General features: G+C 42.5%; 1 protein-coding gene across 1 annotated transcript in view; it reads left to right on the top strand.

The window, feature by feature from the left end:
• CHM (CHM Rab escort protein) overlaps window positions 1-23931 on the top strand; it is a 64501-nt gene extending 40570 nt beyond the window's left edge. The window contains exons 9-15 of the mRNA XM_081964117.1: window positions 5713-5790; window positions 12699-12803; window positions 14076-14142; window positions 14883-14979; window positions 17311-17400; window positions 22272-22441; window positions 23198-23931. Of these exons, the coding sequence (XP_081820243.1) occupies window positions 5713-5790; window positions 12699-12803; window positions 14076-14142; window positions 14883-14979; window positions 17311-17400; window positions 22272-22441; window positions 23198-23386 (796 nt within the window). The 3' untranslated portion in view covers window positions 23387-23931. The remainder of the gene's footprint in view (window positions 1-5712; window positions 5791-12698; window positions 12804-14075; window positions 14143-14882; window positions 14980-17310; window positions 17401-22271; window positions 22442-23197) is intronic.
• The last annotated feature ends 3605 nt before the right edge of the window (window positions 23932-27536 follow it).

The following is a 27536-nucleotide window of genomic DNA, read 5'->3' as shown; positions in this document are numbered from 1 at the left end:
AGATATTAGAATGAAAGAATGGAATGGAATAAAATAGAATAGATATTAGAATGAAAAAATAGAATAGAAATAGAATAGAATAGATATTAGAATGAAAGAATAGAATAGAATAGATATTAGAATGAAAAATGGAATAGAATAGAATAGAATAAAATATATATTAGAATGAAAGAATGGAATAGAATAGAATATATATTAGAATGAAAGAATAGAATAGAATATATATTAGAATGAAAGAATAGAATAGAATATATATTAGAATGAAAGAATGGAATAGAATAGAATAGAATAGAATATATATTAGAATGAAAGAATGGAGTAGAATAGAATAGATATTAGAATGAAAGAATGGAATAGAATAGAATAAAATAGAATAGATATTAGAATGAAAGAATGGAATAGAATAGAATAAAAGAATAGATATTAGAATGAAAGAATAGAATAGATATTAGAATGAAAGAATAGAACAGAATAGATGTTAGAATGAAAAAATAGAATAAAATAGAATAGATATTAGAATGAAAGAATAGAATAGAATAGATATTAGAATGAAAGAATATAAAAGAATAGAATAGAATAGATATTAGAATGAAAGAATGGAATGAAACGGAATAGAATAGAGTAGATATTAGAATGAAAAAATAGAATAGATATTAGAATGAAGGAGTAGAATAGAATAGATATTAGAATGAAAGAATAGAATAGATATTAGAATGAAAGAATAGGATAGAATAGAATAGAATAACAGAGTTGGAAGGGACCTTGGAGGTCTTCTAGTTCAACCCCCCTGCTCAGGCAGGAAACCCTACACCACTTCAGACAAATGGTTATCCAAGTTAGGACTTACTTTCGGGGGGAAACGCAGTAGCTTGACAGCATCTGATAAAGATGCCTTTGAATTGTTTTTATTGCCTTCTTCCCAATGTTCTGATCCAAGAGACTCTCCCGGGGGCTTGTCAGCCTCCCGCCCGGCACCAGACACGCCAAGCCCTAAGCCTCTTGTAACATTCATGTTTTAATTAAAGAAAACAACCCGTTAGAGGCAGTTATTTTCTGCGGAAGAGTAATGAAGATTTATTTTAGGGAGTGACCTTCACTGGATTAGCTCTAGCAGTAATCAGTAGAATTAATAGAATAATCAAATTATATACAAACTCATAAATCACGGGGAACGGCGCTGTCAGAAGTTCGGCTATTAATGGGCCCCATTGTTGTGCTGTTGTATTAGAAATTGCAGCGGCTGATTTTTTTTCCCCCCTTCCTTTTTTCTCCCCCTGCCGCGATAGAAACTGAAATGGCATTTGAAGGCTAGGGAGGACGGGGGGGGGCAGGGGGGAGCAGAGCGGTGACTAGCAGGGCAAAAATTTTCACAACTGTTAATTTAGCTGTAATGTGGTTTGATGTCAGGAGGGCAGAGTTGAAGCGGAGTGCAGAGCAAGCGTGATCTTTCAGCAGAGGGGGAATCATTGGCAGAGACAGTAGCCAATTAATTAGAAGAATATCAGTTTAAATGTCTATTTAGGGTTAATAGTAATCCCGAAGTACTTTGTGCTTGGGTCCCAGCCAAACCAGCCTCTTGAGTTTGGTGTATTTTAAATAAAGGAAGGGTTGGGGGGTGGGGGGAATAAACATGGATATGATAATGGAGTTGGTTGTCACAATAGATTTCAACTTTTCCAATTTCTTTTTAAAAACTGTCTATTAATGCCGTAGGGACGCGGTGGCTCAGTGGCTAAAACACTGAGCTTGTAGATCAGAAAGGTCGGCAGTTCGGCGGTTCAAATCCTTAGCGCCGCGTAACGGAGTGAGCTCCCGTGACTTGTCCCAGCTTCTGCCAACGTAGCGGTTCGAAAGCATGTAAAAAATGCAAGTAGAAAAATAGGAAGCACGTTTAGTCGTGCCGGCCACATGACCACGGAGACGTCTTCGGACAGCGCTGGCTCTTTGGCTTTGAAACGGAGATGAGCACCGCCCCCTAGAGTCAGGAACGACTAGCACGCATATGTGCTTTACCTTTATTAATGCCATATTTCAGCTCCTCTCCTCCCAAGTATGAAAATAATCCTGGCGGCTCAGCTTTTCAACTTGTTGATTCAGCTGGATGTGGCAGGGGGGAAAAAAGAGGAAAAAGTGATTTAACTGGAAGTGGGGGGGGATTACTAAGTGCTTTTGCTGCCGTTGTGAGTTGCTGCATGTCACTCGTTGTTTTATTGTTTTCAGCAGACGTTTCTCCAACAAACACACAAGTTTAGTTTCCTCTGCTGGGTTTGCCAAAAAAACTCTTGCCTCCTATTAATTGGGAGAAACAAATCTGATTATTTCTCTTTTGGAAAGACATATATTTTTTTCATATTTTATAGGCAAAAAAGATTCAACTTTTTCATTCGGTGCTGCCTTTCGTAGTATTTCCCTCTCTTTGCTTTTAAGCTGCTAAGTCACTCCGGTTTTGCATTGGGCGACCTTTCTTTTAATTGAGAGAGGGGACCTGTATTGAAGGCACAAAGGCATTGTTCCAACATCTGCCTCATCATTTGTCACTCGATCTTGATTGTCGTTTTCCAGCCAGGGATCTGGGGTGACAATCTCTAGTCGAAAGAGGCTATTTTTAAGAGCAGGCCGGTAAGTCAGTGGATTTTGGTCAGTAGGAAGCGGAACGGCAATGACGGCAGGAGGTGGAGCCACCAGATTTTATTAACAGAAATCACCCCGGTGCTCTTTTAATGTGAAGCCACTAGTAACCGTTAGTGAAATACAGACATTTGTCCCTGCGTTCTGTTGATGTTTGTAACAAACCTCGAGGTGTTAGGACAGGAGTTGGCAACCTGCGGCTCTGGAGCCACATGCGGCTCTTTCATCCCTCTCCTAGGGCTCCCTGTCACCAGTCGGCTCCACAATTGATAGGGCTTTTGGTTAGGACAGGCAGAGGAAAAAGGACGCTGCGCTAGGAGGAGACTCTGTGATGGTTGTGGGGAGCCAGACTTCCGGTCGGCAGAGGAAAAAAGACGCCATGCTAGGGGGAGACTCTATGGTGGGGGAACCGGACTTCCGGTCGGCAGAGGAAAAAAGATGCCGTGCTAGGAGGAGACTCTATGGTGGTGGTGGTGGGGAAACTGGACATCCGGTAGGCAGAGGAAAAAAGATGCCATGCTAGGAGAAGACTCTATGGTGGGGGAACCGGACTTCCGGTCAGCTCCAGAATTGAACCGGGGGCTTCCGGTTAGGACTTTTGTGGCTCTTTTGAGTGTTTTAAGGTTGCCGACCCCTATGTTAGGGCATTATCATGGAGACAATGCCATAACCGTTAACGATTTTGGGCACAGTCAAAACCTTTGCACCATGTTGTCATGACACAAAATGCCATCCTCTACCTCATTTGCACCCAAGTAAGCTCATGGACAGCTCACATTCGGAGTAATCTGATCGCCTTGGATTCGGCTTCATATGTGGTTGATCGCTGCATTGTGTGGGATCAGATTTATCCGGTAAGCCATGTCTGAATGAACCCTGGTCAGAGGCTTCAGAGCAGATGAAAAATGGGTAAGGCCAGGCTGTTAATGGACTATTGATAGATATGACTTTTAAAAATTATTTTCTGAATCCTAGGCAACGAAACTGGTTTCTACTGTGTTTCCCCGAAAATATGACATGTCCTGATAATAAGGCCATGCCACATTTTTCTGGTGGGCAAAAATATAAACCCTCCCCGCAAATAAGCCCCTTGGACACACACACACCCTCTGGCCATGCAGAGCGCCACTCACCAACCTAGCGGTATCCCGAAGGTGCCAAGCCGCAGGAACCGGGGTGGAGCAAAGGTGATTGCGTTGCTTGGCGCCTTTGAGATACTGCTAGGTTGGTGAGCAGTGCTATGCCCAGCTGGAGAGGGGGGTTGCAGGGCGGCTGCTCTCTTGCAAGCGGGCTCCCAAAGAGCCGGGCACAGCCTCAGGGGTGAACGGCTGGGTTGTGAACATGGTAGGAAGTAACTAGCAGATGAGGATTGTCCTCCCTAGCAGCTTATGCTGAAGGCTTCTAGTTGATTGGATTAGTTCATATAGTCAAGCGTGATAGGGACATAAGGTCTGATCCAGTTTGGCTCTTACTACATTTTTATTAAAAGCTTTCTAGAGATAACTTGGTAGCCCATGTGTCAGCATTCCGACTGACGGACCCTATCAAAGCAAGCACAGTTGAGACGATCCAATCTCTTAATGCAAAACTTTGATGAGTACATCATATCGGCAAAGCCAGATCTGATTATTTCCTGTGCAAACCCACATACTTAAAGTTCAGGTTTTCTCTCTCCCTACATTATTAGGCCGGGTCACATTGTCCAATGGAGACTTCTTATTGTGAGAAAGTCTTTTTCGGCTCTGGCAAACACCTGCCGAAATATCCTTGGTTCCCATGGCTGGCATCTTGATGTCTGGAGCTTTGCTCTATCTCCCCCTTCCCTCCCACCATAATTTGTTGGCAAGCTGAGAAGTGATAATAATTGCAAGAGCAAAAAAAATGCCGTTCGAAGCTTGACACGTTTGTTTTGTTGCTTCTATCACCTCCATGTAAAAGAGTCATTTCAAGTGAGCTCTGATCATGGATCTAGTTATTGCTGAGCTCAGTTAACAGCTCTGCGGGCAAACTCTTAAACTGATTAAGGTAAGAAGATAGAATTTTCCCCTAGGAAGGAGAGTTGACATGATTCAAGGTTGATTCTCGATTATATTCACCATGATCTTCGGGGAAAGAAACTTAATTTCAGCACTTCCCCAACCTAAGTTTTGAATGAAATATTATTTGTGATTATACAGAGTTTTAATGATTACTTAGTCTTTATTTTTTCACTGCTTCTTAACCTCCCAAGAATTCAGATGGCATCTGATTTGAGTTTTGGGATATCTTCTATAAGTTTTTCTTACATAAACCTGGGCAGAGTTGATTTATGTATTCTAGAAATCCTGTATTCTAGGAATCCTGGTTTAATAAATCATGATGTGAACAAACAAGGTTTCCTTGCAGGGCATTCCTCTTTTCTTGGGAGTAGCCAACCAACCCATAAAGGATAACTTCTTGTTATATAAAGGTAAAGGTTTCCCCTCGCACATATGTGTTAGTCGTTCCCGACTCATCTCCATTTCAAAGTAGAAGATCCAGGACTGTCTGAAGACATCTCCGTGGTCATGTGGCCGGCATGATTAAACACCAAAAGCGCACGGAACGCTGTTACCTTCCCACCAAAGGTGGTTCCTATTTTTCTACTTGCATTTTTACGTGCTTTCGAACTGCTAGGTTGGCAGAAGCTGTGGCAAGTCACGGGAGCTCACTCGGTTACGCGGCGCTAGGGATTCAAACTGCCGAACTGCCAACCTTTCTGATCGACAAGCTCAGCGTCTTAGCCACTGAGCCACCGCGTCCTGTTATATACAAGTCCACACTTACTGTTAAATTGACCCAAATAGGTCAGGATGGCAAGCCAGCTCTAAACCAAGATTATTAGCTCAATCTCTACCTTGATTTCCCCTTACATGATATGCAACTGTGCCTAGGTGATTATTCCTGACATATTTGTATTAAATTAACAACTTATTGGAGGTTGCAATGCTTCCTATTTCATGGATCAATTTAAACAAATCGAACATTTTTGTTTATTTAAAAAATAAAATAGACAAGCTCTCTAAACCTGGTGCCTTTTTTTCTTGATTTCTGATGCTCCTTTAGGATGTGTGCGGTATTTGGTGGGATCTATTGCCTCCGGCATGCCATAAAGTGTCTCGTGTTAGACAAAGAACTTAGAAGGTAAGTCTTGAGCGAGGTAACCTTCTCTCTCTCTCTTAACATAAATGCAACTACGAGATGAAAAATGCCAGGGTCTTATTTTTAAAAAAAAACGATTCTTCAAAGATCTTCCTTGGTATTAATAACACATCAACCTTGATTAAAAATAATTTGTGTATAGGTCCTCCAGAACTGGGAAAGTGGGTTTAGAATAAAGAAACTAAATTAATTTCCCTCTGATATTACTGCAGCCTCCTGATCAACCAAGCTTGGAAGACAGATCATTTTCAGTTGCCAGGGGTTTGGTGATGAGTGATGTTAGTTTTCCTTGTGGCCTTACCTACTCTAATTGATTTTCATCAGATGACAACAAAGCCCTCTGTCATTGCGTTTTTAAAAAATGAAGCTCACCTAAAGATTCAACAGATTAATCTCTGCTGATAATGCATGTCACTCTAAGAGAAAAAAAGCTTTAATGAGTTTTTAGGTAGATTGTTGTCATAAACCACGCTGCCCTCTTAGCCTAGAATGAATTATTTTTTCACCAGTATTGGGACTTTTGAGCAACTTTTTTTTTTTGTAAAGTTGGAACCAAATCAACGGATGTTTGGGGGCTGCAAAATTTATACCAGTGGGACGGTGCAAAGCGCAAAACGTGACCAGTTTGTTCAGTGTACTAAAGCACAGGGGGGTTCGGTTTATCATGACATCTGCACTTAATTTTATCAACTAAATGTTGTGATATTATATTATAGTGCCTTAACCAGAATTTGGGTTATTTAAATATCTATAAATATAAAAATGGCTGTGTGTATATGTTTCAGCATAACTCTGGAACGCCTCAAGCAATTTCAACCAAACTTGGCACACAGATGACTTACTCTCTGGAAAAAAATATTGTGGGGGTAAGATACCCCTAACACCCCTCAGGATGTGTGTTCTCTTACGATATAGCCTGTTGTGCCTTAAAATGGCTTCTACTGTACTGCTGAAGAATGTATCCTATTGTACAGCGCAGCAGAGTTGCCATGGTAACGGCTTCACAGCACTCCACAAGGGGTCTCCTTCTGGTAAGGGGGAAAATCCAACATTAGAAATTACGTTTGGTCCGGACATTTTCCCACCATAAATAAATACCCGGGAAACGCTGGGTTATCACCCAGTCATATAATAAACAAGATAGGGAATGACTCTATGGCTAATTTACCTTTCTGGTTTCTAGGCATAGAACTAAAGTCTCCAAACTTGGCAACTTTAAGACTTGTGGACTTCCACTCCCAGAATTCCTCAGCCAGCCATATCTGGAAGTTCACAAGTCTTAAAGTTGCCAGGTTTTGAGATCCCTGGATAATGGAGTAGCTTCAGATGGGTTTCCTTTAGTGTGACTCCTATCTGTATTTGGTTGTTTCCCATGCAGAACTCGGACCCAAAGGGTAGGGGATGTAGCCTTCCTCTATCCTGTACGTAGCAGCTCCCAACTCATCAAAATGGTACCCTTACATTGTTAACCAAAATCAAAACCATAAAACCACATCCCGGAAATTCTTATCAAATTGTCACTGGGGGGAAAAATGGATGGGACATTAGCTGATACAAGAAAGTGGATGTGGTTGACCATGCCATGTACCACGGCATCTGTGAGCGATATGTAGTGGGCAGGATGTCTGGATTTTGTTGAGCTCCAACTCCCAACCGCCCCATCCAGCATGGTAGAGAGCTGCTAATAGTCGCTCAGCAACACCTGGAGGGCCACCTTATGTGGAGTGCACCACATCCACCAGGAATTTCAGCAATGGGTTCTCTGCCCGGTTGCTGGGTGGGCATGGCCATGGTGGGTGTGGCCTACTTGGCTTCCTGTACCATGCGGTGGGGGGGCGGGGGCGCTTTCGCCTTCCCCAAGCTTTGGAGGCTTTCCTTGAGCCTCTTGGAGGGCGAAAACGACTACTCTCGAGCTTGGGAGACCCTCCGTAGGCTGGAAATGGGCCCTTTCCCAGCCTTCCGGAAGGCCCGTTTTTCCCCTCCGCGAGCCTCCGTGTGGGCCCTGCACTTACCTCACATTTAAAACACACTGTGTGGAGACTCCTGGGAGGGGAGCAGTGGTGGGTTCCGGGCGGCACACCCCGGTACGGGCGTACCGGTGGCTGCTGGGAGCAGCAGCCACCGTACCGGAACAGCGCTTTGGAGGGCTCGCTCACCCTCGTTCCTTACCTCTATTTGAGCTAACCGGGCCATTTGCGCATGCACGCTCAGCGTACGGCACCTGCGCCATGCTCCGCCGAGCAGCTGGAGCATCACAGGGGGTTGGGTGCGCAATCCCATTTGGGTGGATTATAGTTCCCCAGAATGAGAAGATGAGATTTGCGGCAAAATGGCAAATCACTTCCAGACCGTTCCCATGAAAATTGCACAGATGTGCCGCTGAAATAGCTAAAAATCAAACTTGATTCAAGAGGCTTTAATCTTTTAAGGGTTTTTTCCTCCAGCTCTAATGATAATCAGATAAGTTTGGGATGAGCCTACTTGGGGGGGGGGGGAAATTAGGGTTCTATAGGTAATTGATGAAAAACAAGGTATGCCAGCCCATATTGTTGTCGTAAAGATAAATTTAATGCTGAGTTTAAAATGCCATTCCCCCCCCCCCTGTTGACTTTGTTGAACAATTACAATCTAATCTCCGCATTTGTGGAAAAAAGAGGGTGTTGTAGAGTTTTTAAAAAGAGGGGATGGGATGATTAAGAAGCTAAGGCAATTCTCTTTGAAGGAAATGTGAAATTTGGAGCAACTCAGCTTAGGAAAAAGAGTAGCTAAGGGAAGATATAATATAGACTTATACAATTATACACGCTCCATTACATCACCAAAATCTGGGATAATACATTTAAGTTGAAGGGAGGATTCAGAAAAGATAAGGCCCAAGAGCTTCCTCCTACATAATATAGTCAACATGTTAAATTTGGTACCATCAGAGCGGGACTGAGTTCATATACTATGCGAATACAATGTTTTGCTTAACCATAACTATCTAAGCTATAGTAAATATATTGCAAAGCACCTGAAGGCAGAGCTGGAAGCAACAAATGAAAGCTTATGAAGGAGAGATCCAACTTAGAAATAAGAAGGAATTCCTGACAGTGAGAACAATTACCGTATTTTTCGAAGTATAAGACGCACCAGAGTATAAGACACAGCAAGGTTTTGAAGAGGAAAAAAAAAGTTTTTGCACTCTGCAAACCTCCCAAAATGGGCCCGTTTTCCCCCCCAAAAAGGCATGAATAGCCTTTAGGGAGCTTGCAGAGTACTCCTGGGGAGGTGGGGATGGGGGTAAAATTGAGCCAAAAACGGCCCGTTTTTCGCAAAAGCTGGCCCATTTTTCATTTTACAAATAGCATGGATAGCCTTTAGGAAGCTTATAGAGTGCGACGGGGGACGGGGTAAAATTGAGAAAAAAATGTGTGTGCACACGGGGGTCTCTCACACACACATTGCATTATGGATGCACAAGCGCACTTTCGGCACACAACGACAAAAAGGCTAGCCATCATTGGTATAGGGTCTTGTGCTCAAGCAGGGGACTGGACTAGAAGACCTCCGAGGTGCCTTCCAATGCTGTTTTTCTATTTCTATTTCCAATTCTATTCCATTCCATCCCAAACCATTTTATTCACGAAGTGGCTAAATTCACAGCACTAATCCAAAAATCAACTAAGTCACATTTTTGGCTTTGAGTCAGGTTGCTGTGATGGCCAAGCTTCGTACCTTAGAAGGAAGGTTAGAAAAATCTACTGAAGATTAGGCTTGCCTCAGTTAGTTCCAGAGCTCTCTGGAATATGAGCATGAAGATGTCACAGCTCTTATGTCCTCGTTGTGCACTTGGGAGACAGTGTGCAGAGGTAGAATTTGGAGCCAGACAGGCCTCTGATTAGATTCATCAGACTCTTCATATGTATTTATAGCAATCACACTTTGAAAGTTGGAAATCAGGTGACTGACGATTCCAGATTTTCCTTGCCCATAGACTCCCACACAACCCCAAGTGTAGGAGAAGGACAGGCAGAGGCTGGGGATGGAGTCAAGAGAGTAATCAGCCTAGAGTCCTTTATGTTCCCACTAGCTGATAACTCGGCGTTGCCCAGGTATTTATTTATAGAGGGAAAATGTCTGGACCAAACGTAATTTCTAATGTTACCAGAGTGAGCCCCCTTGTGGAGTACTGTGAAGCCGTTACCATGGTAACTCCGCTGCGCTTTACAGTAGAGGCCATTTTACAGCAGTACAGTAGAAGCCATTTTAAGGCACAACAGGCTGCATCTTAACAGAAAACACACCCCAAGGGGTGTTAGGGGTATCTTACCCCCACAGTATCTTTTTCCAGAGAGTAAGTCATCTGTGTACCAAGTTTGGTTGAAATTGCTTGAGGCATTCCAGAATTATGCTGGAACATACACACACACAGCCATTTTTAGATAGATGGATGGATGGATGGATGGATGGATGGATGGATGGATGGTCTAAGTCCAACCCTTCCTGAATTCCATTGACTATCTAGTGCCAATTCCTCTATATAGGCATGAGCAATACCTTAACTAGAACTTAACGTGTTATCCTCATCCTTCCTGCCTCGCACTAATTTACCCAAACAGAAGGGAAGTTGGGAAGTTGCTTCTGGTCCTCAGAGTGCCCTGTTCTGGATGATACAAATCTTTGTATCATGCAGCTTTCTATTTGGCAGGTCTCCTGGTCCTAAGGTTGAACCAAATGATGGCTTTGGATTAATAAACTTGGCTATCCCCATACTTAACATTTGTCCTTCCAAGACTACATTCTCAATTACAGCAGATAAGGCTTGTGTCTCCAGAAGTGTGGATATCTGCGTTTATATCTTAAAATAATGCCAAGGAGAGGGGGGGGAGGAGGGGGGCATAAAGTGTTTTCTATCTATAGTCAGTCCTAATTAAACCAAGAATTGTATTTCTGCTATTGCAGCCAAAAGCCAATCTAATTTGTTGCCTGTTTGGAATTATTATTATTATTATTATTATTATTATTATTATTATTATTATTATTATTATTATTATTATTATTATTATTATTATTATTATTATTATTATCTTTTGCCTTGAGAGTGCTGAATAGTGCATTTCCTTTCTGTTTTACCTTCCTTTCCCCCTTTTAATTTAAACTTTCAGTTTTTTATGGTATATAGCTATTGTTTATGGAGTTTCATTTCCACAAGGTTTTAAATATTTCAATTTGTATGTGTGGGTTTTGTGATCTACATTTAAAAACCACCGTCCCTGTTCTGCTTGGAGCGTGTTTCCAAAGAAGCTGCCGGCCTCCAAGCGAAATGACAAATGTAAATTTGTCTTTTCACAATAATAATTAAAAAATATAGCAAACACTGTAATTTACATATCTTTCCTGAATTATTGCTTGCTGGCTTTGTCAGTGCTGGTAAGTCCATTTCAAGGATGTCGCCCTTAGTCCATTAGTTTGGATAATGAGCCCTATAAAGTACATTTATAACGGGTGGCACTTGGCAAGGAGATGGATTCTAATTTTCATCCTTTTATCTAGACACATTGAAGAAGGTCAATGGAGGTTCTGTATGATTCATTGTCTGAACAGATATCAGATGACAGAGAGACCTGATAATGTCATTGTATAAGTGGCTTCCTTATTTGAGCCTGGCACTTGAGAGAATTCTTCTGCTGATCCTCCTTTTTTAAAAGAAAGTAAAGATTGGTTTTAAGTGGGACGTTGAGTTCTTTTTCTCTGCTCGTGAACAAATCTCTGGCATTAGCCGTTGTTGAATGATGAAGCAAGAAAGATAGATGATAGATAGATAGATAGATAGATAGATAGATAGATAGATAGATAGATAGATAGATAGATGATAGATAGATAGATAAATAGATAGATAGATAGATGATAGATAGATAGATGATAGATAGATAGATAGATAGATAGATAGATAGATAGACAGACAGACAGACAGACACAGACACACAGAGAGAAACAGACACACACACACACAGACAGACACACACACACACACACACACAGAAAGAGAGACACAGACAGACAGAGACAGAGTGAGAGAGTGAAAGAGACTGAGAGACACAGACACAGAGAGACACACAGAGAGACACAGAGACAAGGTGAGAGACAGACAGAGAGACACAGAGAAAGACAGAGAGAGAGAAAGAGAGACAGAGACAGACAGACAGACAGAGAGTGACACTCACACAAACACACAGAGAAACAGAGAGGGAGAGATAGACACAGACAGACACAGAGAGAGACAGAGTAAGAGAGAGAGAGAAAGAGAGAATTGACTCTTTCTGTGGGGGTCTCATAATATGACATTTAATCCACCTTCCCCCTCCTCTCTTCCTCCATGCAAGAATGTACAAAAACAGTTTCATAAACAGTAGCAAAGAATTTAGTTTGATGTAAATGGTGATTCCAGCATTTTGGCTTGCATTCTTGGCAGTATTCAGTAAACTGATAGCAAAACAAAATTGGGCCGTAGAAATAAGAATACTTAACTGTCAGGAGCAAAATAAATTCCTCTGTTTCTCCCTAATTCAGTTCATGTTGTTCATTTACCGTTTCCTCTGTTGAATATTCATTTGTGATGATTCTTACGTAACTAATACACCACCAAATAAAAGGGAGATGTGAGGAAGCCTGGAAGTATAAGGAAACAGAGTTCCTCTCACGTTAACAGAGTTTCACATAAAACCAAGAACTGACTAAAAACAAGGCTGACAAAACTCTTAATTCATGCTAAAAGCTCAAATGAAAGAAAACATGTTGGTTAGGGTATATTTTTTAATTGTCTGTAAATATTTTATATTCCTCAATCTAACAATGACAAAATTGTTTTGCTTTTTAAAAAAAAACTTCCCCCCTTATTTTCCAAACAGGTGTAAAGCGGTCATCGATCATTTTGGTCAAAGAATAAATGCAAGTTATTTTGTTGTGGAGGATAGTTATCTTTCAGAAAAAATATGCAAAAACGTATCTTACAGGTAAATATCGACACGAGAATAACTAACAGTGCATTCTTACTCAAAAGTAAATCTCACTGCATTCAGCCAGACCTAATTTCAGAGACACTTCTAATTTCGTGTATCCTCGTGTTCTGGTTTTGGAACTCAAAGTTTGTGGATATCCAGCTCAGTCTCATCAATTAATTTTGTCAGGTTTTCTGGATTACTGCAAAATTACTATATCATTATTATTGTTATTAGCTTATATTTCCATGTTCAACACCACTCTTCTTTCTTTTTTGGTCTTTTTTATTTGTAAATGGTATACCCTGACCATGCATTGTTTTTCAAAAAAAAAGTGTTTATGAATAAAATTTAGATATAGATGATAGATAGATAGATAGATAGATAGATAGATAGATAGATAGATAGATAGATAGATAGATAGATAGATAAATATAGATAGATAGATGATAGATAGATGATAGATAGATAGATAGATAGATAGATGATAGATAGATAGATAGATAGATAGATAGATAGATAGATAGATGATAGATAGATAGAGATAGATAGATATAAAAAGAGATAGAGATAGATAGAGATAGATAGATAGACAATGATGGGATGGCTTGAATTCTCATATTGTATTTCTCTTCTTGACAAATCTTCACCGTTGTAAGGTTAAATAAATGTTTCTTCACTTCATATTTCATCCCTTATCTATGAGCAAATCCGCCGGATTTGGCATTGATTACTAGTCGGGCCCCACCCACTATTATTATTATTATTATTATTATTATTATTATTATTATTATTATTATTATTATTATTATTATTATTATTATTTACTTTAGTCATTAAGCACGAAGCTCAGTCAACTGAGCATTGAAAAATGTATCACAAACATTATTAACTGGCACTGATGGTTGATACGGGTTGCTGCCAGCATCCTAGGTATCAACCAAGCATCTTCTTAAAATGTACGATGTTCCTAGTAGCGCAGGTTTTTTTGCAGTTCCGCTGGCGTTATTGCAGGAAGCGGCAATCTCTTGATGTGTTTTGTAAAATTCTTGGACATGGTACCAAGCACCCCGATGACAATGGGTATCACTGTTCCATGCTTCATCCATAATCGCGTACTTTCGATGGCCAGGTCGTGAACCTTTAAAACTGTATCACAAATATCATTGACTGGCACTGATGGTTGATACAGGTTGCTGCCAGCATCCTAGGCATCAACTAAGTGTTGTTATTGTTGTTATTGTTGTTGTTATTGTTGTTGATGAAGCTTTGCTTATTCGCTGGCAGGCAGATCTCCAGAGCGATTCTCATAACTGATCGATCCATACAGAACAACGAGAGTTCTGATCAACAGGTGAGCCCACCAGCTCAAGATCATTTCCCCTTTCCTCAGGACCATCTAATATCCTGGATTAGTTTTTGTCTAGTTATTTACAGTGTTTTGTAAAACAAACAAACACACACACAGATTTGGCTTTGCCATCTCTGGATTCTTTGCTAGTTAATAAGAAGGCCTTATGTCCCAGAACTCAAATTTTGGAAATATTAGTAAACGCTTGATTGGCGGGATATTTGTTAAAATGGATTCACGTTTGATCTCACTGAATTTTTTTTTTAAGTTATTCGCAGATTTCAGTTGCTGAGCTAAAAAAAAAAATGCACCTAGAAATTAGAAGACCAGGTGGTGGGATCTGAAGTTGATACAGGTTGAAGGAAGAATTTCTTCTGAGCTTTTTTCACCATGCCAACTGGACAAATGATGGCTTTGAACTGGGGAAAATATCAGTTGTGACGTAGCTTTGCTGAAATCTTTCTAATCCCTCCCGTTTCCTGAAGTCAAATGATCTTCTGAAAAGAGTTTCATGCGTGGAGTCGTGGCCATACTGTGTAGACTGTGTGTGTGTGTATGTATGTGTGTGTGTGTATATATATATATGTGTGTGTGTGTGTGTGTTGTATTTGTGTTGATAAATAAATAAAGGGAGACTAGTATAGATCTATTTCAAGCTATTTAGCTCTCATCAGCTAGCCATACCCTTACTGGGCTTTGAATATATATATGACGTATCTATAAGGTTTTTGTTTCCATTCCAGATTTCCATTTTGACTATCCCACCTCAAGAGAAAGGCCAGCCAGCTATTTGCCTTGTGGAATTGTGTTCTTCAGCTATGATCTGCATGAAAAATACATGTGAGTAGATCCAGTTTTCCCAGGAGTAGGTCTGAACTGGAGATCAGACACAATTACATGGAAGCCCAGGTTGTTTCCATCACTGGTCTCCCGTACCAGAGATGGAAGAGAAGTCCCTTAAATAAGAGACGGGATTAGAAGCCCATCTTTACAGATGTATGCAAATACCCTTTTATTTGATACGTTACATTCCAATCACAAATGCTCATTAGTTATGTAATAAACTACAGCAATCAGTGTGATTGATTAGGTTAAACGTGATCATCATCATCTTTTAACGACCCCATAATCCTTTGCTGGGTGGAGTCTGGGCAACTGAATGGAGCTGATTGTTTACTGGCCGGATGCCCTTCCCCATTGCCAATGCAGAAGTTTTTTTTCAGCAGATACATTCTCATTGTGCCCAGAGAGAAAAATATCTGCCTCTACCTAGGATCGAACTCACAGCCTCCTGATTGCGAGACGAGAGCTCCACCTCCATACCACCGCACCCATCATTAGGTTAACCTTGAAGATTAGATTAAATTCATATGTGTGTATTGAAATTAATTATAAGGAATGGGTAAGACGAAGTTATACCTCTTCTACAAAACGGATCCTTTGGATTTTGGCTGTGGTTTGCTCTTTAAGCTTGTTTCAATTTAGTTTTTGAACATTTATTTCATTACCATACTAGGTAACATCATCAGCAGAAATTTCTTGTCCTATTCTCGTTAGCTTATTTTACGGTCCTTGGGATTAAATCAGGGGTGTCCAACCTTGGCAACTTCAAGCCATGTTGGCTGCAGGAAATCTGAATTCCCCAGCCAGCCATGTTGGCTAGTGAATTCTGGGAGTCCAAGTCCACAAGTCTTAAAATTACAAAAGTTGGACACCCCTGGATTTAAATAAAGGAATTTAGCATTTAAAACGGTTATTTCAGTTTTAGCTCCTTTATAACAACTTGTGAATTCCCTGGGCTCATTGTTAAACCTTCCCTCCTTTCTTGTTTTTTATTGATTGGATTGTGCTCCGTTCAGTCACAGTCAAAAATCTGAAAGGATCAGAACTATGACACTTAAAACCGCATTGCTATAAGGACTAGAGTGGAAACTGTTGTGAAAAGAAACAGAAATATTTTTCTGATTTTCCCCTGCTTTCATATTTGTGGGGATAGTAGGTCACTTACAAGGTAGCTCAGTGGCTAAGACGCTGAGCTTGTCGATCAGAAAGGTCGGCAGTTCGGCGGTTCGAATCCCTAGCGCCGTGTAATGGAGTGAGCTCCCGTGACTTGTCCCGGCTTCTGCCAACCTAGCAGTTCGAAAGCACGTAAAGATGCAAGTAGAAAACTAGGAACCACCTTTGGTGGGAAGGTAACAGCGTTCCGTGCTCCTTCGGCGTTTAGACATGCCGGCTACATGACCATGGAGATGTCTTCAGACAGCGCTGGCTCTTCGGCTTTGAAACGGAGATGAGCGCCGCCCCCTAGAGTCGGGAACGACTAGCACATATGTGCGAGGGGAACCTTTACCTTTAGGTTACTTACAGGCTGCGGATAAGAAATTTATTCCCTCCACTTGTAGAAATTGTTGTCCCCACTTTTCAGTGAGGTCCAACGGGGTGGCTATCCCCCCCCCGCCAAATGCTGCCAGTCCTTGGATTAGAAACTCGCTGGGACCTCCTCCCTCTTTTACAACCCACGTTGTAAATGGAGACATTCTGCTCTAGCATAAGATGTCGTTCGCCTCATTACTTACCTGCACTTGCTTCTCTCTGCCTATTTCTTCCCCTGATTATTAAAATCATTTTAATAAGCTTTGGAGAAAAGGCTCCAATTATGTATTTACACTTCAGGTCAGCGGGACCGTTAATGCTCATTCATTAGAATGACAGATGGTTATCTTAATTTTTTAAACTGCGTAAGAAGTGGGACGCGGCAGCTCAGGGGCTAAAACGTTGAGCTTGTCGATCAGAAAGGTCGGCGGTTCGAATCCCTAGCGCCACGTAACGGAGTGAGCTCCCGTTATTTGTCCCAGCTTCTGCCAACCTAGCAGTTCGAAACACGTAAAAAAGCAAGTAGAACAATAGGAACCACCTTTGGTTCAAATAATTAAAACCAGTCAATTCACGGATCCATACCCTCTTGGCTCTGACTCTGCCGCGATCCATCTCTTCCCACCAGGCCTTCAATCCCGAAGGGCTGCTGTTTAAACCTTCTTGTTAATCTTCGATTTTGGTGCTTCTATATTGTCGCTAGTCACCTTGAGTTTTCATTACCAATAGCAAGACAGGATATAAATCGAATGAATCGGCGCCTTGAATAACCACTTTGCTCTTCCATTCTTTCAACAGATTTGGTTCATTTGACCTGTCCTTCCATCCAAACCGCTAAAGAAGACTTGGCACACATAGTGGAGCAGTTATTCATTGTTGCAGAAACAGGTGAAAAGGGGGTGGGGTGGGTGGAAATTTAACATGAAACAAAAGTGAAGATTTGCCATTTTTCGTCCCTGATACCCATTCTGTGGGACACGGTGGCTCCGTGGCTAAGACGCTGCGCTTGTCAATCGGAAAGGTTGGCAGTTTGAATCCCTAGCACCGTGGAACGGAGTGAGCTCTCGTTACTTGTCTCAGCTTCTGTCAACCTAGCAGTTTGAAAGCATGTAAAAAAATGCAAGTAGAAAAATAGGAACCATATTTGGTGGGAAGGTAACAGCGTTCCATGCAGCTTCGGCATTTAGTCATGTCGGCCACATGACCACGGAGACATTTTTGGACAGTGTTGGTTTTTCGGCTTTGAAATGGAGATGAGCACCGCCCCCTAGAGTCAGGAATGACTAAAGGGGGAGGAGGAGGAGAAGGAGAAGAAGAAGGAAGAAGAAGAAGAAGAAGAAGAAGAAGAAGAAGAAGAAGAAGAAGAAGAAGAAGAAGAAGAAGAAGAAGAAGAAGAAGAAGAAGAAGAATGAGGAGTGGGGAGAATGAGGATGGGGGGAAGGAGGAGAGGAGGAATAGGAGAGGTTTTCTACTAACTACCCTGTTGCCAATAGGAAAGAGAGTTGAAATAAAGATTAGTCGATCCTTTGCTTCAAACGGAGCTTCTCAAACTTAATTTTCTAACTTTCTATCGAGAACTAGCAGAGCCCAAACAGAAGTGGGGGGGGGGGAAAGCTAGGCCGCCTCTGAACATTCTCTTCTCTTTCCTCCCGGCTTCCCCTCCCCTTTTTTCTTAGCATTAATCTTAATGTTTAAAATGATCTAGTTTTGAAGTGATGTATTGTTTAGGAGCTGCCCGGAGTTCGTTCAGAGGAAGGCTGTGATCAGAAGAGTCCTCAGGTGCACTGAGGCACTGAGAAGGTAGTTTTCACTGACACATAGGCCTTTTTATCATCAAGATGAGGTAGTAGTCGTATTTTAATTAAAATGTCAGAACAAATACTGTCGGAGTTATTGAAAATGAATCACCAGATAAAGCGAGCACTGGGCCATGGCAGGTCAGGGAAGCAAAGTCACCTAAAAGGAAGAGGACTTTATTCATTTTCCTGCCTAAATTATGAAGAAGTAACTTTAAAAAAAAATAGGAGCAGTAGGAACTTTTAATAATATTTGAGAAAAGGCTGCATTCTCTCCTGGCAGACGGTCCCTCCCAAACGATACGAGAAGAAATGAACTATTATTTTTGGGAACAGTTGTTTGAAGATTACAGGCAACAATTTGTTCACAGGGACAAATAAGACTCTGGATAATCTCTCTTGTTGTCTGCTAGATGCTCTACCCCACCTATCTTTTTTAAAAAAAGATGATGATGATGATGAAGATAATAATACAATACAATAGTAGAGTTGGAAGGGACCTTGGAAGTCTTCTAGTCCAACCCCCTGCCTAGGCAGGAAACCCTATACTGTTTCAGACAAATAGCTATCCAACATCTTCTTAAAGACTTCAAGTGTTTGGGCATTTACAACTTCTGGAGGCAAGCTGTTCCACTGATTAATTGTTCATTTATAAGAATAATAGGAACATCGTATATTTTAAGAAGGTACTTGGTTGATACCTAGGGCACTGGCAGCAACCCATAGCAACCATTAGCACCAGTCAATGGTATTTGTAGTGCATTTTTGAATGTTCAGTTGCCTGAGTTTCATGTTTAATGAATAAAGTATAATAATAATAATAATGAGAAGGAGAAGAAATAGAAGAAGAAGAAGAAGAAGAAGAAGAAGAAGAAGAAGAAGAAGAAGAAGAAGAAGAAGAGAAGAAGAAGAAGAAGAAACGGAAGGTTTAATACTCTCTGCTCAAGAACAAGCACTACAAACTAATGCCATGAAAGCAAAGATACAAAACTCCACCGACAATCCAAAATGCCGACTTTACAACGATAGTCGAAACTGTGTCACATGTAATATGTGAATGCAGCAAAATCCCACAAACTGATTACAAATCTAAATTAAAGCTAAATTAATCCACTGGTCCTTATGTAAAAAAAAAAAAAAGATTTACCTTTATCCAGAAAGTCATGGGAACATAAAATGTAAAAAAGATGTGGAGATTCTAGAAAGAGTGCAGAGAAGAGCAACAAAGATGATTAGGGGACTGGAGACTAAAACCTAGGAAGAACGGTTGCAGGAACTGGGTATGTCTAGTTTAATGAAAAGAAGGACCAGGGGAGACATGATAGCAGTCTTCCAATATCTCAGGGGTTGCCACAAAGAAGTCAAACTATTCTCCAAGGCACCTGAGGGTAGAACAAGAAGCAATGGGTGGAAACTAATCAAGGAGAGAAGCAACTTAGAACTAAGGAGAAATTTCCTGACAGTGAGAACAATGAATCAGTGAAACAGAAGTTGCCTCCAGAAGTTGTGAATGCCCCAACACTGGAAGTCTTTAAGAAGATGTTGGATAGCCATTTGTCTGGAACTGTATAGGGTTTCCTGCCTAGGCAGGGGGTTGGACTAGAAGACCTCCAAGGTCCCTTCCAACTCTACTATTGTATTATTATTGTATTGTATTATAAGTTATCGAAAATGAGAAGGTGAAGATCTTGTGGGACTTTTGAATACAGACGGATCATCATTTGGAACCCAACACACCAGCTATCACAGTTCTTGAAAACCGAAACGTACAATTTATTGACATCGTGGTACCAGGAGATGCCAGTCGAAAAAATGGGGGGGGGTCATAAAATACCATCAAAACTATGCGATTATGGATGAAACATGTAAGAGTGATCCCCATTGTCTTTGGGGAACTTGGCACCATGTCCAAGAATTTTATTACATCAAGAAATTGCAGCTTCCTGCAATAACACCAGTGGAACTGCAAAAAACTGCGCTACTCGGAACATCGTATATTTTAAGAAGGTCCTTGGTTGATACCTAGGACGCTGGCAGCAAACCACATCAACCATTAGCACCAATCAATGGTATTTGTGATGCATTTTTGAATGTTCAGTTGGCTGAGTTTCATCTTTAAGGAATAAAGGTTTCTAATAATAATAATAGAACACCACAGGCATTGACAAATTCTTCATCAGTCAATTGCAGATGGCAGCTGATTGACAGTGCGATGATCAATAATAATAATATTAATCCATAATAAATACCTGTAATACCATCAGGCAGCATCTACCTATCTCACATCCTTGGGAAGAACATGGAGGGGTGGATAGGTGGATAGAAATGTCAAATTTGGTCTAAAAGTCTAAATGACAGTGTGGCCAACAACCACGATCATCGTCATCATTAATAATAGGCGCCTTGGATGCCATCCCAAAACAACTGGCGCATCCCTTGGTCACCACCGGCATTGACGAAATCACCATCGGTCAGTTGCAAAAGGCAGTTTGCGCTCAGAGCCGTTTACATCCTGCACTTTTAACACCATCAAACGTCCACACCTGCCTATCCCAGGTCCCAGGGAAAGACTCAGTAGACGTACAAAAAAGAAAAACAACAAATCCAGTCTGAACACCTGGCTGACTGTGCAACGAACCATAATAATGAAAAAAAAAGAAGAAGAAGAAGATCGGAATCTTGAGTTGTTGCGAAACAAAGACGCCGTCTCTACTAGGCAACGTTGGGGGTCTTGCAAAGTTCCTCCCGAGATGGCAGCAAACGTTAGCGGGCTACGTTAATTTAGCTTGTCTTCAGATAAATGTAAGTCCTCAAATGGAGGTCCCTCAGGATAGCCAATTTGTGTGTGTGGGCTCTTTAAATTCCATACTGTTCTTCTGTCCCATAAAGCAAGGGTCCCCAACCTCTGATCCGGGGCCCAGTACCGGATCACGGTCCTTTGGGAACAGCGCGTGAATGTGCAAGGCTCCATTTGCACAAGTTGAGACTCCGGAAAGAGTGCAGAGAAGAGCAACCAAGAGGATTAGGAGACTGGAGCCTAAAACATACGAAAAACGGTTACAGGAACTGGGTGTGTCTAGTTTAATGAAAAGAAGGACTAGGGGAGACGTGATTAGTAGTCTTCCAATATCTCAAAGTTTGCCACAGAGAGGAGGGGATCAAGCTATTTTCCAAATCACATGAAAGCCACACAAGGAGTAACTGATCAAGGAGAGATTCAACCTGGAAATAAGGAGGAACTTTCTGACAGTGAGAACAATCCACCCATGGAACAGAAGTTGCCTTCGGAAGTTGTGGGAGCTTCATCACTGGAGGCTTTCAAGAAGAGATTGGACTGCCATCTGTCAGAAATGGTGTAGGGCCGTGATGGCGAACCTGTGGCACACCTGCCACAGGTGGCGCATGGAACCATATCTGAGGGCACACGAGGCGTTGCTGGGGCAGGCCGTTATCACCCTCCCCAGCTTAAGGTTTTCCTGAAGCCTGGGGAGGGCGGAAAATGGCCCAATGGGCCTACTGGAAGTCTGGAGGCTTCAGTGAGGCCTGCGTGCATGCGCGGGGGGAGTGCAGGGGTGGGTGGGTTGTGTGCGCATGGGTGGGGGCCGGGAGGTGAGGGCCTTATGGGTGTGGGCACCTTTTGTCACCCCCGCAGAAAAACGTTTGCCATCACCAGGGTAGGGTCTCCTGCTTGGGTGAGGGGTTGGACTAGATGACCTACAAGGTCCCTTCCAACTCTGTTCATCTGTTAAGGGGTGGGCATGTGCTGGAAACCATCCCCTCTCCTCCTCCTCCACCACCCCACCCTACCCCTGCTGCCATCAGTGGTCCACAGGCGGAAAGGTTCCTCACCTTCTTCCTTTAAAGAGGACCCCCAATCCTTTGCTTTTCACATTTGGCTAAATTCTTCCAAGTTTGAGCTCCTTTGAAAGCCGGACTCTTAAGATGGTTGCCTTGTGCTTTCAGGAGGGGAAGACGAAGGAGAAGGAACCAAACCGCGTGTTCTCTGGTCCGTGTATTTCAACATGAGGGATTCCTCCAGTGTTAACAGGTCTTCGTATGACAATTTGCCCTCCAACGTGTTCGTGTGTTCTGGCCCAGACGGGGCACTAGGGAACGACTGCGCTGTCAAACAGGTAAGTCATTCACTTTTCTGTCTAAGGTAGGAATACAGATGGCTAAGCCAAGAAACTTCTCTCAGGCCAAATAAATACGGTATTTTGGGAGAGGGGAAAAAATACCCTGTATACTCATTTAAAATACCTTGCGTGTATATTCCCTTGCCTACATTGTTTAAGAATAAATGGTGACTACCTTCCTTGTGATTTCAGAACTTGAAAACTTTACTTGTGTGCAAAATCTCCATTCCCTCCCCAATCCAGGGGAAGGATACTGCGAAATATCCACTCCCTCCCCACTCCAGGGGAAGGGTACTGTGAAATATCCACTCCCTCCCCAATCCAGGGGAAGGATACTGTGAAATCTCCACTCCCTCCCCACTCCAGGGGAAGGATACTGTGAAATCTGCACTCCCTCCCCACTCCAGGGGAAGGATACTGCAAAATCCCCATTCCCTCCCCACTCCAGGGGAAGGTTACTGCAAAATCCGCATTCCCACCCCACTCCAGGGGAAAGATACTGCAAAATCTCCATTCCCACCCCACTCTGGGGCCAGCCAGAAGTGGCATTTGCCGGTTCTCCAAACTACTCAAAATTTAATGCTACCAGTTCTCCAGAACCTGCTGGGTTTCACTCCTATTGTAACCTATTTGTGATTTGATAAAACAACAACATTACACAGGAGGGGGACCCAGCTAAAATGAAAGATTGCCAAGAAGCCCCCTCCCCCCCCAAAAAAATATTTCCAAAATAATATATTGGTTTTCCAACAGGCCGAAGCCATCTTCCAAGAAATGTTCCCCAGTGAAGAATTCTGTCCCCCGCCTCCGAATCCAGAAGATATCATCTACGATGGAGATGGCATCCAGCCAGAAGATCCTGGATTCGGCCACCCATCCGAAGGCAAGACAGAGAAGGGGCCTGAGAAGAACCTGAAAGAAGGACCTCCTCCTGAGGAATGAGGCCGCGACAGGGCCAGAATCGAAGCCACGTGGCTCCGGACTCTGAGCAGAGTTCCAACCCTTGTCGTGCATCATGTGTAACTCCAGGAGTTTGGGGCGGGACTTTGGCGGAGTTGGTCGAACAGACTGACTTGAGTTGGGAACATGAAGCCCCTTCCAGTCATTGGGTTAAAAAAAAAAGTATTATGTGCTTGACTCATTTCTCCTAGAAATCCATGCCAATATCTTATAAATAAGGCTTTTCCAATCTTCAGTGCCAGTTGGGCCAGTTGGCCAAAGTCAACAGTAGCTCCATATGTCATTTGGCTTCTTTTCAAAAGAAGGGCAAACTGATTCCCGAGCGTTCACCCCATCCCCACCCCCGATCCCCTCTCGTTGGGAACATATGTCTTCTAATTCTTCTTCCTGGAAAGGAACACCTTTCAATATAAAACGGTTCCATTTGGCTTGCTATACAGAATAATATCTGAAGTGGCTTAAAAAACTCACTGTCTTAAAACTCGGTAAAATCGCGTAATAAAGTAGATAGCGCAGCTTTCTTGGAATTGGTGAGGTGGTCGCATTTTTAAATGTGCAAACAGCCGTGTATTACATCTGCTACTGTCCAGTTTTAAACTGTTGCAAAAAGAATGTTCCGGAACCATTGTGGATTCCCCACCCCACCCCTTATAAAATGTATATATAAGGTAAAGGTAACCCCTTGCACATATGTGCTAGTCGTTCCTGCCTCTAGGGGGTGGTGCTCATCTCCATTTCAAAGCCGAAGAGCCAGTGCTGTCCGAAGACGTCTCCATGGTCATGTGGCCGGCATGACTAAATGCCGAAGGCCCACGGAACGCTGTTACCTTCCCACCAAAGGTGGTTACTATTTTTTTACTTGCATTTTTACATAGTATTGAAGTGCTAGGTTGGCAGAAGCTGGGACAAGTAACAGGAGCTCACTCCATTACGCAGCACTAGGGATTCGAACTGCTGAACTGCTGACCTTTCTGATCGACAAGCTCAGCATCTTAGCCACTGAGCCTCTGTGTCCCTATCTACCTATTGCATATATACAACTATGTTTAAAAGGACAACTTGGTTTGGCAAAAGGAAGGAGGACAAGCAAAGCATGTTAGACAGGTACAGCTCAAAAGATGATGCTTTTTTCCCCCAAGGAGTCATTTTATCTGTAGGATAATTAATCATGTTAAAGAAAGATAAGGTTAATTGAATTTTTTAACGAGTGACGGTGTTATCCTTCAAGCCCGTTGAAGTTCATTCAATATTCACGCCTTTTTATTCCCCTGGTGCTGAAGTGATCCAGTAGAAAATGAATCCTTTTAAGCAATAGTTATAAAATAAAAACTCTATTTATGAGCAAATGTCTCGAGGAGGGACACGCCTTGGCTGAGGGAGGTGGTGACGCCACCTGTGAGTACCACCCTACGGGGGCTTGAAGCAGAAGAAGGCAAGAGAGAGATGCAATCTTCTTAATACATTTGAAACAAAACAACCACTTCACAAACACGTGGCACAACGTAGAAGAGCAAACCCATCAGGACAAGATTCAGCAGTCCATCTGCATTTGAAAGAAAAAGGACACTCTCTCGAATATGGCAAAGTCCACATTCTGGATAGAGAGGACCATTGGTTTGAAAGAGAGGTAAAAGAGGCCATTTATGCAGGGGTGGGATTGAAAAATCTTAGCAAGCGGTTCCCTGCCTGGTTGCTAAAATTTTTGCATGCACCGAACGGGCAGTAATGCCAGGAGCAACCCATCCCTGCCTCCGTGGATGGATATAAATCAATACGGTAGTCAGGTAACTTCATAGAAACAATCCTTGATTGTTCAACTGTTCAACACACCTACCTGCTTATAAGTGATGCGGCCTACCAGCAGAGCTGGCAGCAGATTCGGACAGTGAGGAAGTTGGGGAGGAACATGGACCAGTCCTGAAGTCTGGGGAAGGCTCCGATGAGGGCTCTGCGTCGGAGGCAGAGAGGGGACCAGGGCCGTTCTGACAGTTATCAGCTGCCTTCGGAGTTGGAGATCAGTGGGGCAGAAGAACAGCTGGAGCCTGTTCCCAGTGTGCACATGTGTAGAATTGCCAGGAGAAGGAAACAGCTAAGGAACAAGGGTCGACTGGGGAGTAAAGGCACAGGTGGACAGTGAATGGCCCCTCCCAGAGGGAATAAAGAGGGAAAGGGGAGTGGAGTTTGCAGGAGACAATTAGTTTGCTTAATTAGTGTGAAGATTGGTTCGTGACTCTCAGAGACTCCTTGCCAAGTATTTTCCTGTACAGAGATGCATTTGGAAGATATCGGCCTGGTAGCTCTCCAAGCCTGATAAGGTCTGTGGTTGTAAATTCACCCTTGAAAGGCTGTTTGCCGGGACTTTGCTGGATGTGAACGAGAGGAATTCACATCAGCTTAATAAAAAGGGGTTTTGTCGGGACGAGGAATCTGCTTCGTGATTTGGTGAAGCCGAGGTCAGAACAATAACCTGGATTCTCTGCAGTCACGTGACCCAACTTTGGGCATTGAGATTGGCCATTTACAGCATCCACACCCATGACCTCGTTTTATGACGGTTTTTCCCGAAACCCGGCCTTTCCAAAAACAGTGCCCATAGCAACCTATAGGTTTGCTTAATGACTGCCGTGTTTGCTTAACTGTGGTAGCCCCAATTACGATGGAGGCTGCATTATGGACGCAAGTGGAGGACGATCTGTCCCTCGGCACAAATCATGGCCAGAATTGACGGACTTCAGAAGAGGAACCGAGAGAAAGCCTTTTTTTTTTTAAAAGCAGCTCCTGAACATCCATAAATCCGCAAAGCGTGAATTATTCTCGCCCTATCATTTCGTCGCAAAAGCCCCGGGGGAATCGGGATGACACGGCGGCCTGCCCATTTAATATATAATGATGTATCGATAATCTAAATTTTACACTGCATTTCACAGGAAATCAGAGGCGGCAGCAGCATCTCCCTTTGCACGCACGCCGCTCTTAATGCACGCATGTGCAATTCCATGCACACATGCTGATTGCTTCCCCGGCTGTTTCCAGCAACCCTCGTTTAGCCTCTGATTTCCAAAGCCCCTCAAAAAGTTGTTAAAGCGAATTGTTGCAGCCTCTTTTACGCCTTTCTTTCTGTTTGCCTGAAAGTAGAATCGTGGCGGTATAGCTGTCGCAGGTGTATTGACAGAACCATTCATGTTCACTCTGACTTAGGAACATGGGCTTTCTCTGGGCTAGGAAGATCGTATTTTTTAAAGGCAGGAGCAGGAAAGATTTTTCTCCCCTCTTCCTCTCCTCCTTTTCCAGAGACGCAGATATCTCTCGGTGTAATGTGGCGTACAAGCTGAAGATTGCCTCTCCTATTGAATTACGTAATGAAAAATCAATCCGTTTTAATGGCTGACAAACTTTGACATTCAAATAAAAACGGTCCGGGCATTTTCATCGGCGACCTGTAGGCAAAAATTAGGTGCAGTGACTTTAATTTATGCAATAGGGAAACGCTGCCAAAAAACATTGTACAAATAGCTGTATAATGAGGCAATAATAACTACAAAGAGAGGCAGCAATAAAGAGAGAATACAACTCAAAGCTAGGCCACCTTAGTTTTTAAGGGATTATATCAATTTCCCAGCTCTAACGTATGAAAAGCCATTTTCCAACCTGCTGCTTTCTTTGCAACTCTGCTCTTGTTCTAAAAGCAATTTCTCAGGCAAATCCTATATGTATGTGTCACCGTGAAAGACCGAAATTGGTGAATGTCGACATTCACCGGTGAATGTTGGTGAATGTCGACATTCACCGGTGAATGTCGACACATACCAATTTCGGTCTTTCACGGTGACATATATATAACGAGTCAGCGTAACGCTTTACTTTTGCTTTTCAATTCGCGGTCCTGGAAACTACTCGTTCTAACCGCGCAGGATCGCAGGCTTTAAAAAAAAAGAAGTCCGCGAATAGAAGACGCTTAAAAGGAAGCGAGGAGCCGAGGTGTCGAGAGGATAAGGGTATTAGGGTAAGGGTGTCGAGAGGATAAGGGTATTTAGCAAATATTTCGGACATACACCAAGCGACTATGTGAATGTCGACATTCACCGGTGAATGTCGACATTCACCAGATTTCGGAATTTTCACAGTAACATGC

This window comes from Natrix helvetica (assembly GCF_964273705.1).
Source record: "Natrix helvetica genome assembly, chromosome: 11".
Lineage (NCBI taxonomy): Eukaryota > Metazoa > Chordata > Lepidosauria > Squamata > Natricidae > Natrix > Natrix helvetica.
This window is presented reverse-complemented; position numbering and strand designations above follow the sequence as displayed.